At 48.5% G+C, this 17,298-nt stretch overlaps 1 protein-coding gene across 3 annotated transcripts in view; it reads right to left on the minus strand.

The window, feature by feature from the left end:
* Positions 1 to 17,298, minus strand: part of LOC141258817 (cytochrome P450 2K4-like) — an 87,652-nt gene that overhangs the window by 48,605 nt on the left and 21,749 nt on the right. For all 3 annotated transcript variants that reach the window (XM_073673972.1, XM_073673973.1, XM_073673971.1), the window contains 2 exons: positions 12,823 to 12,972; positions 9,993 to 10,153 (listed from right to left, as the gene is read on the minus strand). In XM_073673972.1, coding sequence (XP_073530073.1) covers positions 9,993 to 10,153; positions 12,823 to 12,972 — 311 coding nt within the window. The remainder of the gene's footprint in view (positions 1 to 9,992; positions 10,154 to 12,822; positions 12,973 to 17,298) is intronic.

A 17,298-nucleotide genomic window follows, 5' to 3' on the forward strand; every position in this document is an offset into this window, starting at 1 on the left:
GTCAAACCAGTGGCAGTCTATTTGTATGGTAACAAGTGTCCGACTACGCCACCCGTGGATTGCGGTCAGTGGGGACCGCCGCTGCGCTGCAGACCGCTGAGGCTGATGTTGTTTGCGCAGCTGAGTATGGGATGACTCCCCACGGGAGAAGTATTGCCTCAGGGCAGCTAATGTGGAAGATGATGGGAGTGATGGTGTGAGGGTCCCAGTGCTAATGGTGCAGGAGCGGCAAGGAATCACAGAGACGTGAGGTGCAGTTCAGGGTCTTTACTGATGGTACAAGGCAGACCCTCCCGGGAGTACTGGCTAGTATAAGGGGCCTGGTCAGTCTGCGAGCAAGCAGGAGTTCCCCTGGCCAGGTGGAGTTGTAGGCCTCCCCGTTTATCTGCACTCTTCCTGGCTACCTTGCTGTCAGCGGTTACAAGTAGCCCACGTCCCTGAGTATACCGTGTGGTGCTCACCCGTATGGCTGGTGACTTGGGGCCTTCTGTTAGCCTCCGCTCCTGGATGGCGGCGCTGGTCCCTTCTCTGTGACTGAGCCTCCGGGCTTCTATGGCCAGAGGACCTGGAATCCCCTGCCGGCTGGTTTCTGCTGCTGGGTGTATATCAGTCCCCACAGCCTCGGACTCCTGTGTCCGGCTTTAGTATCTTCGTCCAGGGCGAACTCTGCTCAGCTCCAGCCCCTGGACTTCTGCTACTGCTCCTACAGAGCTCCTAGTTCTTCCTTTCCCTGTGTCTGGAACTGAACTCCAGGCTCTGACTCTGCAGCTTCACTCTGACTCCTCTGCTTGTTCTGCAGGCTCTGTCTCCTCTAATCCCGCCCCAGACCCAGTTTAAAAGGGCAGATTCCTCCCCTCCCAGGTCTGGGCGGACCGTGTTGCATGCTTAGGGATCCTGACCAGAGGAACCTCCCACTTGCTCTCAGACATAATATCTCTATTACTGCGGCAACCAGACCCCTGGGGTGTCGCATTCCCCCCTAGTAAATTTTAGTACTCCGGGACTAAACACATTTTTAAAGAAACATAAATACAAGGTATAACAATAACAAGACAACATATTTACAAGAAGCTTTAGTCTGTAGAGGTCACGGCGTTTCCGTGACCGGGTGTCCATATCACCCAACAAGGCGAAGTCTTGGCACAGAATAGGGGACCTGTCCAAAGCAAACCCCTTGCGTTGTCCTTGGGCGTGGCTGCAAGGGTAGACTAACTACTTTGGGCCGCAAGGAGGCCACGCCAGACAGGTTTTCTCTTCCGCGGCCGTCTTCACAAGAGGCACCAAGGTGCAACTATCTACAAAACTGTTCCGGTTATCCAGCGTCCATAACCTGTTAGTCCAAATAAATCTGCAGGGTAACTGAGAAACATAATTAGTAACAGGCAACAAACATAAACCATAAACATTTTTCAATAAACAGTCAACTTTACAGTGCATTGGTTTAGATTCTCCAGCGAGCGGGCATCTGACCTCTAGTGACTCTAGTGGACCTACGGAGCTCACTAACTGGTTCTGCACTACAGGGTGTAGGAGGTGTTATGGGCAAGCTGGGCAGCTTTCTGCGCACTCTTTGGCTCACTAGGGGCACGGCAGGCTCACTACTAGCAGAGGGTTGATCCTCCTGTACTGCTGGTGTGGACTCTTCTGCCCCTTTGGCCGGCTGCTCTTCCAGCTCTACTGGTTCCTCTGTAGGCACTTGTGGGGCTGGCTGGAGAAAGGTGAGGACGGGTACCACGACAGCGCCGTTTACTTGTGTCCAAGACCGGGGGAAGTCTCCGAGTACGGTACTGATCATTTCTTCCCTTTCCTCTGCGGGTTGAGGGTTTTCTTGATCTTCTTCAGGGCTTTGCAGCTGCTCGGGACACTTCTTCAGGTGGTCTCTGGAGACAATGGCTGTGGTTTCTCCTCCATCCTTACTGATTACGCAGATTTTTGGGTTCTCATGGCTTGATGGCAGTACGCTGTACGGGTCCTTCTCCCACTGGTCGTCCAACTTGTGGAGCCGCCTCTTCCTCTTCAAGACCTGCATACTGGTTATAAGCCTTCTCTTGCCTTTCTCTAGCTTGAGACAGACTTCGCTCGACGCTCTCCTGCACTTTCCGATACTGCTGCTGCCGTTCTGTATCCCAGTCTGCCTCTGGCGAGGTGTCCTCAGGTGTCAGGACTCCCATATCCAGGTCGATAGGCAGCTTACCAGGTCTTGCTCTCATTAGGTAAGCCGGGGTACAGTTGGTGAAACCTACAGGGATGTGGTTATACAGGTCCACCAGATCGGGCAGTTTCTCAGGCCACAGACTGCGTTCTTCCAGGGGCAATGTTTTTAGCAGATCTATCACCACCTGGTTCATCTTCTCGCAGAGTCCATTGGTTTGAGGGTGATAGGGCGTTGTTCTTATCTTCTTGCAGCCATACAGGTTGCAGAACTCCTGGAAGACCTCCGCTTCAAAGGCTGGTCCTTGGTCTGTCAGCACTTGGTCCGGGTACCCGTGTGGACGGCAGAAGTGCTGCTGGAAGGCTCTAGCTGCTGTTTGAGCCGTTAAGTCCTTGACCGGGACCACCACCAGGAACCGGGAGTAATGATCTACGATTGTGAGGGCGTAGACATACCCAGATCTGCTTGGAGCCAGTTTCACATGGTCCAGGGCTACCAGTTCCAGTGGCTGTCTGGTGATGATGGGCTGCAGGGGAGTCTTCTGGCTGGCACGGTCTTTTCTTCACAGGTGGCACGGTCCACAGTCTCTGCACCACCTCTCGATGGCTCCTCTCATGCCTACCCAGTAGAACCGTTCACGCAACAAGAACTCCAGCTTCTTCCACCCGAAATGTCCTGCTCCGTTGTGGTATGCCTCCAGAATCATAGCCGCGTCTCGACTTGGGACCACTACCTGCCAGGTCAACTCATGTGTTCGAGAGTTAACCATTCTCCGGCACAGCTTCTCCCTGTAGAGGAACAGCTTACTTTTCTCCTTCCACAGTTGCTTGGTCTCCTCCGGAGCGTCTGGGTCAAGACAGGCATCGGCTTGGGTAAGCATTTCCTTCACCAGACGGACCCAGTTGTAGTGGGGCAAGGGATTGAACGTCACGGAGCGCCTGTCCTTCACACGGTGGGAATACAGGGTAATCCCATGACGGTGGAACGCAGGGAGCTCAACCTCTTCCAGATCTTCTGGATCTTCCCCTACATCCGGTAAGTTCGGCATTCTAGACAGGGCATCCACGTTGGCATTTGAGCGTCCTGCCCGGTATTTGATGGTGAATTCAAAGTTGGACAGGCGGGCCATCCATCTCTGTTCCAGGGCACCGAGCCTTGCAGTGTCCAGGTGTGTCAACGGGTTGTTATCCGTGTACATGGTGAATTTGGAAGAGGCAAGGTAATGCTTGAAACGTTCGGTCACTGCCCACACTACTGCCAGGAACTCCAGCTTGAATGAGCTATAATTCTCAGGGTTCCTCTCCGTGGGCCGTAGCTTTCGGCTGGTGTAAGCGATTACCCGTTCTTTCCCTTGCTGGATCTGGGACAGTACGGCTCCTAGCCCGATGTTGCTTGCGTCCGTGTGGAGGATAAAGGGCTGGCTGTAGTCTGGATATGCCAGGATTTCATCCCCCGTGAGGGCCATCTTCAACTGGCAAAAGGACTCCTCTTCCAGCTTTTCCCACCTGAAGGGCGGCTTCTGGTTCTTGGCTTTCCGAGATTGTCCTATCAGGAGGTCCTGCATAGGGGCTGCCATTTTGGTGAAACCGGGAATGAATCTTCGGTAGTAGCCTACCAACCCGAGGAACTGCCGCACTTCCTTTATGCTGGAGGGTCTTGGCCAGTCCTTAATCACGGTGATCTTATCAGGGTCGGGAGCCACTCCGTCAGCACCCACCACGTGTCCCAGGTACTGCACCTTTGGTTTCAGGAGGTGATACTTGGAGGGTTTCACCTTTAGGCCGTAGTTTGCCAGAGCTTCAAACACTTCTGCCAGGTGTTTCAGGTGGTCCTCGTAGGTCTTGGAATAGACGATGATATCGTCCAGGTATAACAGGACTGTCTCGAAGTTCCGGTGTCCCAGACAGCATTCCATCAACCGTTGGAAGGTTCCTGGTGCGTTGCAGAGCCCGAACGGCATACAGTTAAATTCACTGAGACAAATCGGGGTGGTGAAAGCGGTCTTCTCCCGGTCCGCCTCTGCTACAGGAACCTGCCAGTACCCGCTAGTGAGATCCAAAGTAGAGAAGAAGTTAGCAGATTTTAATGCAGCTAAGGACTCTTCTATCCTTGGTAACGGGTACGCATCTTTGTGTGTGATACGGTTGACCTTCCTGTAGTCTACACACATTCTCATAGTGTTGTCTTTCTTTTTCACTAAGACTAGTGGAGCTGCCCAGGGGCTACAGCTGTCCCTGATTACCCCAGCCTCCTTCATGTCTCTAAGCATCCCCTTGGCGTGTTGGTAGTGTGCAGGGGGTACGGGTCGGTATCTCTCCTTTATGGGAGGATGGTCTCCCATGGGGATGTGGTGTTCTACCCCCTTTACTCGCCCAAAGTCTAGCGGGTGTTTAATAAACACTCTCTCGTACTCTCGAACCACCCGATAGACTCCCTGTTTCTGGTGTGAGGGAGTGGAGTCAGTACCCAAATGCAGTTGCTGACACCAGTCCTCCATTGGTTTCTTAGAGCCGTTACCTTCCTCTGGTTGAGATGGAGGCAAGGGTTCCACGGCCTGTACAGAATTCTGGTTTATGGTGAACAATTTGGCTAGCGTGGCATACCGGGGCAGGTGTACTTCTCTCTCCCCGATATTTATGATGCGAACGGGCACCCTCCCATGGCGTACATCGACCACCCCCCGTGCTGTCAAAATGGTGGGCCTACTGTCTGAGTAGACGGGTTCTACCATTGCTTGGTAGTCTCTACCTCTTAGACCAATAGCTGCCCGGCACCAAATCATCATCTCACTTTTTGGGGGCATGGCAATAGGGAACGGGTCACACATTCTCACGGTACCTATCTCACCACCAGATAGTTCCACCTGTTGCCGCTTCATCAGTGCCCGGATCTCTTTTTGGAGCACACGCTGCTGGCCGGAACTGGCGTTCTTGGCAAGCTGCTGTAAAATGAGAATCACCTCTGCAAGACAATTTTCAATCACATTAGTTCCCAAGGTTATTCTAGGGTGACTCTCATGACGGTCTATGTCCACTATAATCAGTCCTTGTGCCGCCAGTTCGACTTTACCGATCTTAATGGTCACTTCTTTGAATCCCACCTGCGGCACGGGCTGACCATTGCTGGCGATGATACTCAGGTCGTCATCTGGGTAGCGGGTTATGTCCGAGTCATTCCAGTACTGCTTGAAAAGCACGTACGGGATGGTGGTGACCTGTGACCCGGTGTCTAGTAGGGCACTCATAGGAATGCCATCCAGTACCACAGGCAAGATTGGACGTCCCCCTACGTATTTATCACGCCAGTTTGATGGGCCTGATGATCTTATGCCTGGGGGTTGGCCCTCTACCCCAGGTTGTGCCCGTTTAAATGACAGTACCTTGCCACATGTCCGGGTTGATTGCAGCGGCGACAGATGGGTCGTCCGTCCTCGTTGTATCTGTCGCTGGGTCTTCCTCTGGCCAGTGGGGTCCTCCTCAGTCGGCGCCACGGGACGTCCTCCGGTCCGGATGCCAGCTGGATCTTTCCTGGAGAAGAGACCTGTAAAGACTGCACAGTTCTGGTTAGCGCGGCAACGCTCTTAGTCAGCTCTTGGACCTGATGGTGCAGGTCTGTAGCCGGGTCACTGTTTAAAGCCTGCGCATCAGCTCCCACAGGCCCTGCAGACAAGGGCGCCGTCTCCTGGTGGTAAGTGATAGCAGGGCGCCTGTGGGTCGCAGCGCCACCTGGTGCCGGTTCTCGGAGCACCCGGATGGCTCTGTCCTTGAACTGTGCAAAGTCCAGGTCAGGGTCCTGTAAGGCCATTGCCCGCAACTGGGTTCGGTGGGCATTGCACAGTAGACCCTCAATAAATTGTTCAGTCAACAGCTTATCTTCATTTCCCACGCTGTCAGGGTCTGCCTGCTTAATGGCTCTCAGGGCCTCTTGTAAGTTTAAAGCATAGTCTCTTATACTCTCATGTGCTCGCTGTTTGCACCCGTAAAATCTGAGCTTTATTTCGGCTGAGGTGCGGGTGTCAAATGTGTCTTTCAGCCGGGTTAGTATGTCTCTGACAGTCCTCTTCCTCCCAGGTGGCCAGGACTTTACCTCCCTTTGGGCTGCCCCGATTAATTGGGCCACCAGGATGCTCACTTTTTGCTCTTCTGTGAGGGGGTACACCTGGAGGAGGCTATCCAGTCTTTCTCTAAAGTCATTTAGGGTATGTGACTCCCCTGAGTACTGGGGTAGCCAGGCTGCCCCCGGGATATAGGGCATGGTGAAGGGCATGACCGCAGCAGCGGTTGCGCTGGCGGTGGCTGTGGCAGTGGAGCTCCCCTCGGTATCCGGCATCCTCCTCCCCCCTAGTGGACCGTGGCCTACCTTGCGATGCTTTTCTCCCGTAGGCCGCGGCTCCGCAGTCGATCGTCGGGGTTGAGGACCTGGCGTCGCGCTCCGATGACGTCAGCGTCGCTCTTCCTTCCTTCCAGGACCTTGCGCAGCGTCAGAGCGTGGGGCGGAGCTTCGGATCTCGCGCGCTTTCGGCGTCCACGCCCCTCTTCTTCCCGTGCGGCGTCCCGAAGATGGCGTCCGAAGGCGGGAAGCAGCTGCGGATGGCGGGAAGAAGGCAGAAGACGGCGGGAAACAGTCCAAGATGGCGTCTGATGGCGGGAATCGGCTCCGGATGGCGGGAAACGACTCCGGACGGCGGGAAACTTCACCACAGGTAAGTAAAAAAGTCTCTTTTTCAGGCACGCAGTACCCGGTGGTTGCGGGCACGAAATCCTGCCGACTACGCCAAAGTTGACGCGCCCCCTGGGCCTGTGCTGCTGCTGCTGTGCAGGGGGAATACCCGGAGCCGGATCGCTGGGGGTTGTAGTTCTCCGTGGCGGTGACCCGGTCCGTGCCCAGGGTGGTCAAACCAGTGGCAGTCTATTTGTATGGTAACAAGTGTCCGACTACGCCACCCGTGGATTGCGGTCAGTGGGGACCGCCGCTGCGCTGCAGACCGCTGAGGCTGATGTTGTTTGCGCAGCTGAGTATAGGATGACTCCCCACGGGAGAAGTATTGCCTCAGGGCAGCTAATGTGGAAGATGATGGGAGTGATGGTGTGAGGGTCCCAGTGCTAATGGTGCAGGAGCGGCAAGGAATCACAGAGACGTGAGGTGCAGTTCAGGGTCTTTACTGATGGTACAAGGCAGACCCTCCCGGGAGTACTGGCTAGTATAAGGGGCCTGGTCAGTCTGCGAGCAAGCAGGAGTTCCCCTGGCCAGGTGGAGTTGTAGGCCTCCCCGTTTATCTGCACTCTTCCTGGCTACCTTGCTGTCAGCGGTTACAAGTAGCCCACGTCCCTGAGTATACCGTGTGGTGCTCACCCGTATGGCTGGTGATTTGGGGCCTTCTGTTAGCCTCCGCTCCTGGATGGCGGCGCTGGTCCCTTCTCTGTGACTGAGCCTCCGGGCTTCTATGGCCAGAGGACCTGGAATCCCCTGCCGGCTGGTTTCTGCTGCTGGGTGTATATCAGTCCCCACAGCCTCGGACTCCTGTGTCCGGCTTTAGTATCTTCGTCCAGGGCGAACTCTGCTCAGCTCCAGCCCCTGGACTTCTGCTACTGCTCCTACAGAGCTCCTAGTTCTTCCTTTCCCTGTGTCTGGAACTGAACTCCAGGCTCTGACTCTGCAGCTTCACTCTGACTCCTCTGCTTGTTCTGCAGGCTCTGTCTCCTCTAATCCCGCCCCAGACCCAGTTTAAAAGGGCAGATTCCTCCCCTCCCAGGTCTGGGCGGACCGTGTTGCATGCTTAGGGATCCTGACCAGAGGAACCTCCCACTTGCTCTCAGACATAATATCTCTATTACTGCGGCAACCAGACCCCTGGGGTGTCGCATATCCACCCTGTGTGAACACATCAAAAGTAAAAAAAATAAATAAGATACAAAAAAAAGCTGTGTGTCCCTGAAATGATACTTTGGTTAATGTGCACCATATTAAAAGACTAAAGTTATGTTATCTAAAGAAGAGCATATTTCCTAAATCGCAAATCCCGGAGATTTGCTCAAATTCATTTTACATCAAAGTTATTAGTTACAAATCGAATTTGCTATTTAAATACGTTTATTAGGTTGAGGTTTTTCTTTACACTGAAGTTCAATTAATGGTGGTCTTCAGGTGGGTTTCTTAACAAAATTAGTCTGAAAAAGATGTCGTGAGCACTTACCGTAAGGAATCCACGTAAGAAAAATAAAGGGAGAGTACGAAATATAAATTTTTATATATTAAATTTACTGCTTAACCCTTACACATAACTTTTTAAAACAGTACACCAAAATAACAGGTTGCCCGATCACCATTTCTCTATATTCAAGCAAATTGAAATCACCAGAAAATTTTTTTGGGGGAGAATTCAAATTTGATTTGCTACTCTAAATGTTAACCCTTTGCTCTTAACAAGCCTACTGCATCTATAAATACATAGATCACCACAACAGCTACAATCCATACAATTTGTAATGGAAGTAACAAAGATTAATTAGGCCTCAAAATTATCAAAACTGTCTACTAAAATAAGACAGTTGATGCCAAAACCCTTGTAGTCAAGTCAGTTTAGCCCAAAAAAACAACCTAAAACAAATTCCAACAAAAGGTCTCGGAATTTTTGACTCTACTAAGTGTAGTGATCATTAGAAGAAAAGAAGTCTACCAAGGTCTGCCAACCGGAAGTGGGTTATTTTCAAGATGACCATTGAAAAACCGTCAAATATTGGTAAAATTCCTCTAACAATCTAATTTTTACGAGTCTTCTATTTTGTTAACTTTCTTATTTTATCAGACCAAGCATTCTATGGTATTAACTACGTTTTCTTTTGTTCCAGGTTTGAAAAAGGGAGTACTAATCTTAAGGCCCCGTCACACTTAGCAACGCTGCAACGATCCCGACAACGATACGACCTGTCAGGGATCGTTGCTGCATCGCTATGTGGTCGCTGGTGAGTGTCAAACAGGCAGGCTCACCAACGATTAGGGGAGCAGCGACATCGTGGAAAGAATCTTTCCATGATGTCCTGCTCCTGGTTACGAGCCTGCTGAAGCAGGAGCAGGCTGGTAACTATGGTAAACATTGGGTTACTAGGGGCACACGCGCTCCTAGTAACCCGTTGTTTATCATGGTTACCACTCTGCTACAGTGAGCGGGAGGTTACCGCTCACTTTAGCAGGCTCGTAACCATGATAAACAACGGGTTACTAGGTGCGCGTGTGCCCCTAGTAACCCAATGTTTACCATAGTTACCAGCCTGATTGCTGCTACCGCTGGTCACACACAGCGATGTGTGCTGACCAGCAGGAGGGCAACGACCAAAAAATGGTCCTGGACACTTTGCAGCGATCAGCGACCTCACAGCAGGGGCCTGATCGTTGCAAAGTGTCACACATAGCGACATCGCTGGTGAGGTCGCTGTTGCGTCACCAAAACCGTGATACAGCAGCAATCTCGCTAGAGATCTCGCTATGTGAGACAGGGGCTTTAGTGAGAAGTGTCCCGTCTGCAAAGAAAGTTTAACAAACGGCACCATAATTCAAGCTTTTGAGAAGGGGCGCTGATGGCATAAATGCAGCAAGTATTCTGAGAGGTGACTGTGTTGTGGTCACTACTGGCTGTAAAATGCAGACACATCTGCCAGGACCATCAAGGAGTACTGTGATAGTAAGCTAGATGACTATTCATTCAAAGTTAGGGGGAGAATAGAGTACTACGATGGAGATCTTCATGCTGCTTACTGCATATATTATTTTTTTAATAATTTTCACTTTCAATAACTCTTATGGCAACTTAGTGTGAATTTCATTTCTCTATTATAGAACTTACCATGATCATTGGACTTCCCAATAGTTTGAAGTTTTCATTTATTAAACTCATAATTTTAAGGATCGTAGGATCTCCATAATCATATCGGTGGCCAAGTAAGATAGAGAAAATAACATTGGCCACAGCAGTGTTTATGATGGTGGTATTCTCAAATGGTTTTCCTGGAAGGAGAACTGAAGTGTAAGATTATACATCGTCTTCAACCGAAAAAGGCTGCTTTCATGCCAAGAAATGGATCAACTCTTACCAAAACCTTTTATTTTGAATCAAGAGTATTGGTTAAGGGGGAACGAGAGGAAAAATTAACAGTGTCCTTATTGCGGTGTCAAGATTAAGACTCATTTATGTTGCAGCACAACAAACAGCCTTGTATATTCTTTTATTCGGGTTCTCCGGTTTCCTCCCACACTCAAAAGACATACTGATAGGGAATGTATATTGTGAGCCCCAATGGGGACAGTGTCAGTAATGTCTGTAAAGTGCTGCGGAATTAATAGTGCTATATACGCGAGTAAAAATAAATAAATAATTACTCAGTCATAGGTGCAATTAATACAAGTAATGTAGAAGGCAGAGTTGAAGGGCTTTTTAAAGAAAAACTAATAGGTCTGAGACCAGAATTCTTGCTGGTTGGTAGGTGAATAAACTCCATGCAATAAAATACAATTTAATTGTTTAAAAATAATACAATGTGATTTCTGGATTTTTTTTTACGATTCTGTCTCTCACAGTTGAAATGTAATCAAGATAAAAATTACAGACCTCTCCATTCATTGTAGGCGGCAAAACTTGCAAAATCGGCAGTGCATCAAATACTTATTTTGCACACTGTATGGATATATTGCCATATTCTCTTCTAGATGCAACTATTTTTGGAGGCGAATAGCTCCATAAAATGGGATGCCTACCATGGAGGTAGAGTTGACAAGTGCTCCAGGGCCTGTGGAGGAGCTCAGCTTCTGACTGATGCCTTAATTACAGGGACAGACAAGGGCGATATTGTATAACAAGCCCAATCAAGCTGGGGAAAACAGGGAAAATACCCACTTTTGGCTTTGGTTTTGCTAAAATAACTTCTTCTTGGACCAGTTTTCAAAAAAAAAAAATCAGGACTGTTGGTATGCATGCTTGCATGCTTTATAAGCAGGTAGTAATATTTTTTTTCTTTTGATAATCAAAACTTTGATTGTTGGAAAGTCTGTTTGCCCAAGTGAGTGGTGTAATAACATCCACTGGATGAAAGGGAGGAGGAAACAGAACTCTAAACTCCACCTGCAAGGAGCTAGAACAGGAGACTTTTCTGGGCCAACGATTAGCTGGTGTAGATTCACTTGTTGCAATGGAGAGGAGTGGAGAGGGATAGGGATCACAGCTTTAGAAACATTATTTTGGAGGGGAAGAGGAACCTGAGTGATTCTGATGAGGACGGGTGCAAGTATCCTGTGTCTTAAAGTTAGGAGTATTTCCGCTTTTTAAGGCCAGGTCACATGGCCATCAATTCTCTCATGCTATTGAATCAGGATGATTATGCTAATAACACTCGGCTCATATTCTCTCAGAGTGTCCGATTGCACTCAGATGTTTCACACGCACCCATAAACTTGCATGGATGCGCGTGATCCGATTGTCAAATGCATCCACAGCATGCTGCAATTGATTTTCTCATGCAATTTGGCATGAGCAAAAAAAAATTACACAAATCTGCGCTGCCCCATAGTATAACATTATATAGTATATGGCGAGTGTCTTTATGTAGGGGTATTTATGGGCCATATAAACTTTGTAGGGGAACAATTTTTTTGGCCATTTTTTTTTTTTAGAAGTTTTTTGAATTGATACTGGCATACTTTCCCAGGAACTCTTGGAGGAGCAAGAAAGTGTCCTAGACATCACATCCAATCCTGCATTTTGTTAAAAGGGTTAGCAAAGGTTGGTACAAAAATTTCAAGTCACCGTATCATGCAGACTGCAAAATAGTGACAGCGTACAGTTGTGATATGTATACCTGCAGTCACGTGCCGACTAGTTTCAGCCGACTTCTTTCAGTCCACTTCTATTTAGTGTAGCTGAATGAGTCAAGTCTAGTTGGCAAGTTACAGCAAGAATGCAAATTCTTACTTGAACCAGAAATACATGCAAACTTTTCATCAACAAATTTTGCAGTGAATGCACAACATTATTATTGATTACACATGTACGCTATTGACTACACATGTACACAATAATCCCTTACCGACAATGCACATACTGCCATGTTCAATGTTGGCTCCCTTTCTTTCATTTTGTCAAAGACCTGAGGCCGGTGGGGAAAATAAGGAAGGCACAGCAGAGCTAGAAGTGCTTTTTTTCAATTTTCATTAAAAAGGTAAGCAAGATAAAATCCATGACTTTATGTTTTTACAGCCACTACTCATAAAAATGGATAACATATAATGCTACAAAAACTGGCTGCCAGTGTATATGGTGCAGTAGTCAGAAGGCAATATAGTAGTAGCACCTAAATCTGCAGCATGGCATCCAAAGGAGAGGTGACAACCAATGGATTGATGGAGGTGTCTGACTGCTGGGATCATTCACCACTGGTCCTGTGAATAAGGCCCTGAAATGACCTTTTGGAATAGAGCGGTGGCTGAAAATGGTTGATGGTCTCTATTCTTGTCTGATTGGCATACAGGCTCCATGAGCTTTCATGTGGGGAAGACAGAGCATTGGTGTCCAGGGGGTGAACATATAGTCTAGGCATCCAGTGCAGAGAATTACACAGGCACTGCATCTTTCCAGTCAGCCACAGTATCGAACAAATTTGTTCCTTGTCCAAAGAATTTCTTACCTCCATACGATTTAATTATCTGTGCAAGAGAGTCACATTCTTTATTTATCCGTTCTTCTATAGATTTCTTCCCCATCCCAAAGTCTCTCAACGTCGAAATGGTAAATCGTCTCATTACTTTCCAGTTTTCACCATTAGAAAAGACAATGCCTTGATAAAGATTATGGAAATAGTGTTATTCTGGATTATTGGAAAGTGGTTTTATGGGAATTTATTGACAGGGAATATTACAGTATTTTATCATAATACACATATCTCATACATGTCATTCACCCAGTAAGGAGAAAGACTGTTTTGGTTATAAGTAGTGATGAGCAAGCACTAGAATGCTTGGGTGCTCGAAGCTCGGATTGAGCACATTGGAATACTCGGGTGCTCGACCTGAGCAACGAGCCCAATGTAAGTCTATGGGAAACTCGAGCATTTTTCTGGTGGTCCCCCCCCAGTGGTCTGCAGAAGGTCAAAAATTGCCCAAATCGATGAAAACAGTGCTCAATTAAAAGTCAGGCAGGCAGAATATGAAGGCAGGGTATATAGGAGGGTGCATGAAAAACATAGCAGGGCACTTGGAACACACTAGTGCCCTCCGATTTTAAAAAAGCCGGCCGGCAATTCATCAGCGGCATACACCGGTACCCGACAGTTTAGAACAGAAGGAATAGAGCATCACACATAGATTAGACAGATAGAAACCTGTCAGTCGCATATATAATAAGCACAGTGATAGTATTGATTACTGTACTTGTCATTTAGTTTTAAAATAAAGGATTTATTAAAAAAAAAATTGGCGTGGGGTTCCCCATAATTTTAGTCTCTAGCGGAGGTTAAGCAGACGGCTGGGGCAGAGGTTTGAAGCCTGGGAAGGGGGTAATACCCACGGAGCTTCCCAGGCTACTAATATCAGCCCCCAGCTGAATACCTAGCCTTTACCAGCTAATAAAATGGGGGACCCCCCAATAAAATGACATGGGGTCCCCCCTATTTTAATTGCTAGCAAAGGCTAGGCAGACAGCTGGGGGCTGATATTAATAGCCCAGGAAGGGTGGCATGAATATTGGCCCCCTTCCAGGCTAGAAACACCAGCCGTCAGCCGCCCCAGAAATGGTGCATCCATAGGATGCGCCAATTCTGGCACTTAGCCTCGCTTTTCCAACAGCCCTCTAGCGGTGGCAGTGGGGTAATAGGGTTGGGGTTGATGTCAGCTTATAATTCCAGCTGACATCAAGCCCAGGTTAGTAATGGAGAGGCGTATATAAGGCACCCCCATTACTAACCCCATAGTCAAAGTAAAAAAAAAAAAACACCCAGAATAAAGTCCTTTGATTGAAATAAACACACAATTCTTTAATGTTCTAAATTAAACCATACTTACCATCACGCCCATTCCAGCAGATGCCAACGATCTCCTGCAATAAAAATAAAATAAACCAACCTCATCCTTACCTTTCCATGGTTCCCAGGACGGCTCAAGCTCTGCTACATTCACATGACAGGCTGGATCACAGCCGAAAGCTGCCATCCAGCTTACCATGCCTCAGACACTGAGAAGCGCAGGCATGCTTGCGCTCCTCAGTGTCTGGCTGTGACGGCATCCAGATGAGCCGAGTTCTTTTCCAGTGAACTCAGGTAACCTCATCCATGTCACTGACAGCGTGGGAGAATTCTCCTGCCTTCAGCGCTTGAGCAGGAGAATTCTCCCACGCTGGGATGGCATTGAGATGACAGGCTGGATCGCAGTGGAGCGCTGCCATGCAGCATGCCATCCTTCATAGACACTGCAGAGTGCAGGCATGCTTGCGCTCTGCAGTGTCTCTGAAGGATGACAAGTGGATGGCAGTGCTCAGCTGCGATCCAGCCTGTCATCTCAATGCCATACCAGCGTGGGAGAATTTTCCTGGAGTTGGAGTTAGGTGAAGGTTCAGATACTGCAGGAAAAGGGAAGGTACGGACATAGAGACAAACAGGTAACAGGCTAAGATACAGTTCAGACAGGAACTGCCACTGCAATGAGATACAAGAACGAGCCTGGGTATACAGCTTCCAGAGTGGCGGGACAGACTAGAAGTCAGAGATAACAGGCCTGGTTTTACAACCCCCAGAGATGGTGGAAACGGACAAGAAGTCACAGATAACAGGTCTGGGTATGCAGCCCCCAGAGTTGGCGGAAACAGACAAGAAGCAGAGCTGGACCTGGCAACTTCAGAGTCAAGGAACACACTGAATGTTAGTGTTGCTCGGGCACCTCCTACTGGGTGAAGGGGGTTTAAATATCCAGTGACTAACAGCAATAGGCTGGAGACGCATTAGGGGTGCGCCCACAGCAGCTATAAGAATCAGGAAGTAACCGGGCCGCCACCCTAAGCAGTCAGTCAAGAGACATGCACACAGCATTAACTGGAGCATGGTTTGCAGGCTGGACTGACAGGTAAGATTGCAGTCTTGCATAGTGAGAGGTGGTGCACTGTGCAAGGACGCCACCAGGGATGTTACAGGCGCGTTCATTGAAGCGCCATCTTCTGGCGCTGTACCCAACTCATTTAGGGCCCTGGTGCGGTGGCTCACTGTGGAATAAAGGGGTTAGGGCCAGCTTGGTATTATCAGTTCGCCCTAAGCACGAAATTCATGGGGTCATGCCAATATTAGACATGTCCGCCATGAATTTCTAGTAAAGTATTTAAAAAAAAACAACACCCAGAATAAAGTCCTTTAATTGAAATAAACATGCAATTTTTTAATGTTCTAAATTAAACCATACTTACCACCAAGCCCTTTCCAGCTGAAGCCAATGTCTTCTGCAATAAAAGTAAAATAATAAAGCAACCTCATCCTTACCTTTCCATGGTTCCCAGGACAGCTTCAGCTCTGCTAAATTCACATGACAGGCTGGATCGCAGCCGAAAGCTGCCATCCAGTTTGCCATGCCGCAGACACTGAGAAGCGCAGGCATGCTTGCGCTCCTCTGTGTCAGGCTGTGATGGCATCCAGATAAGCAGAGTTCATGTCCAATGAACTCAGCTCACCTCATGCATGTCACTGACAACGTGGGAGTAATCTTCTGTGCTCAGGCTTCAGCAGGAGAATTCTCCCTTGCTGGGTTGGCATTGAGATGACAGTCTGGATCGCAGCTGAGCACTGCCATCCAGCTTGTCATCCTTCAGAGACACTGCAGAGCGCAAGCATGCCTGCGCTCTGCTGTGTCTATGAAGGATGGCATGCTGGATGGCAGCGCTCAGCTGCGATCCAGCCTGTCATCTCAATGTCATCCCAGCATGTGAGAATTGTCCTGCTCAAGCGCTGAGCGCAGGAGAATTCTCCCACGCTGTCAGTGATGTGGATGAGGTGAGCTGAGTTCATTGGACATGAACTCGGCTCATCTTTATGCCGTCTCTGCCAGACACTGAGGAGCTCAAGCATGCCTGCGCTTCTCAGTGTCAGCGGCATGGCAAGCTGGATGGCAGCTTTCGGCTGCGATCCAGCCTGTCATGTGAATGTAGCACTGCTGAAGCCATCCTGGAAACCATGGAAAGGTAAGGATGAGGTGGGTTTATTTATTTTTATTGCAGGAGATCGTTGGCTTCAGCTGGAATGGGCGCGACGGTAAGTATGGTTTAATTTAGAACATTAAAGAATTGTGTGTTTATTTCAACTAAAGGACTTTATTCTGGGTGTTTGTGTTTTTTTTAACTTTGACTATGGTGTTAGTAATGGGGGTGTCTTATAGAAGCCTCTCCATTACTAACCTGGGCTTGATGTCAGCTGGCATCAATCCCAACCCTATTACCCCACTGCCACCACTACAGGGCAGTGGGAAGAGTGAGGCTAAGTGCCAGAATTGGCGCATCCTATGGATGCGCCATTTCTGGGGCGGCTGACGGCTGGTGTTTCTAGCCTGGGAGGTGGCCAATATTCATGGAACCCTTCCTGGGCTATTAATATCAGCCCCCCAGCTGTCTGCCTAGCCTTTGCTACCTATTAAAATAGGGGGAACCCCATGTCATTTCTTTGGGGGGTCCCCCATTTTAATAGCTGGTAAAGCCTAAGTATTCAGCTGGGGGCTGATATTAGTAGCCTGGGAAGCTCCGTGGTTATTACCCCCTTCCCAGACTTCAAACATCTGCCCCAGCCTTCTGCTTAACCTCTGCTAGAGACTAAAATTACTGGGAACCCTACGCCAATTTTTTTTAATAAATCCTTTATTTTAACACTAAATGACAAGTACAGTAATCAACACTGTCACTGTGCTTATTATATATGTGACTGACATGTTTCTATCTATCTAATCTATGTGTGATATTTTCTGTTCTAAATGGTCGGGTACCAATGTAAGCCGCTGATGAATTGCCGGCCGGCTTTTTTAAAGAGACGGGTGCATTGAAAACACTATTATTTTTTTTTTAATAAATCCTTTATTTTAAACACTAAATAACAAGTAGTGTAACCAACACTGTCACTGTACTTCTTATATATGTGACTGAC

Source organism: Phyllobates terribilis, unplaced genomic scaffold (assembly GCF_046119375.1).
Source record: "Phyllobates terribilis strain yellow unplaced genomic scaffold, ASM4611937v1 Scaffold_3__8_contigs__length_932513732, whole genome shotgun sequence".
NCBI classification, from domain to species: Eukaryota; Metazoa; Chordata; class Amphibia; order Anura; family Dendrobatidae; genus Phyllobates; species Phyllobates terribilis.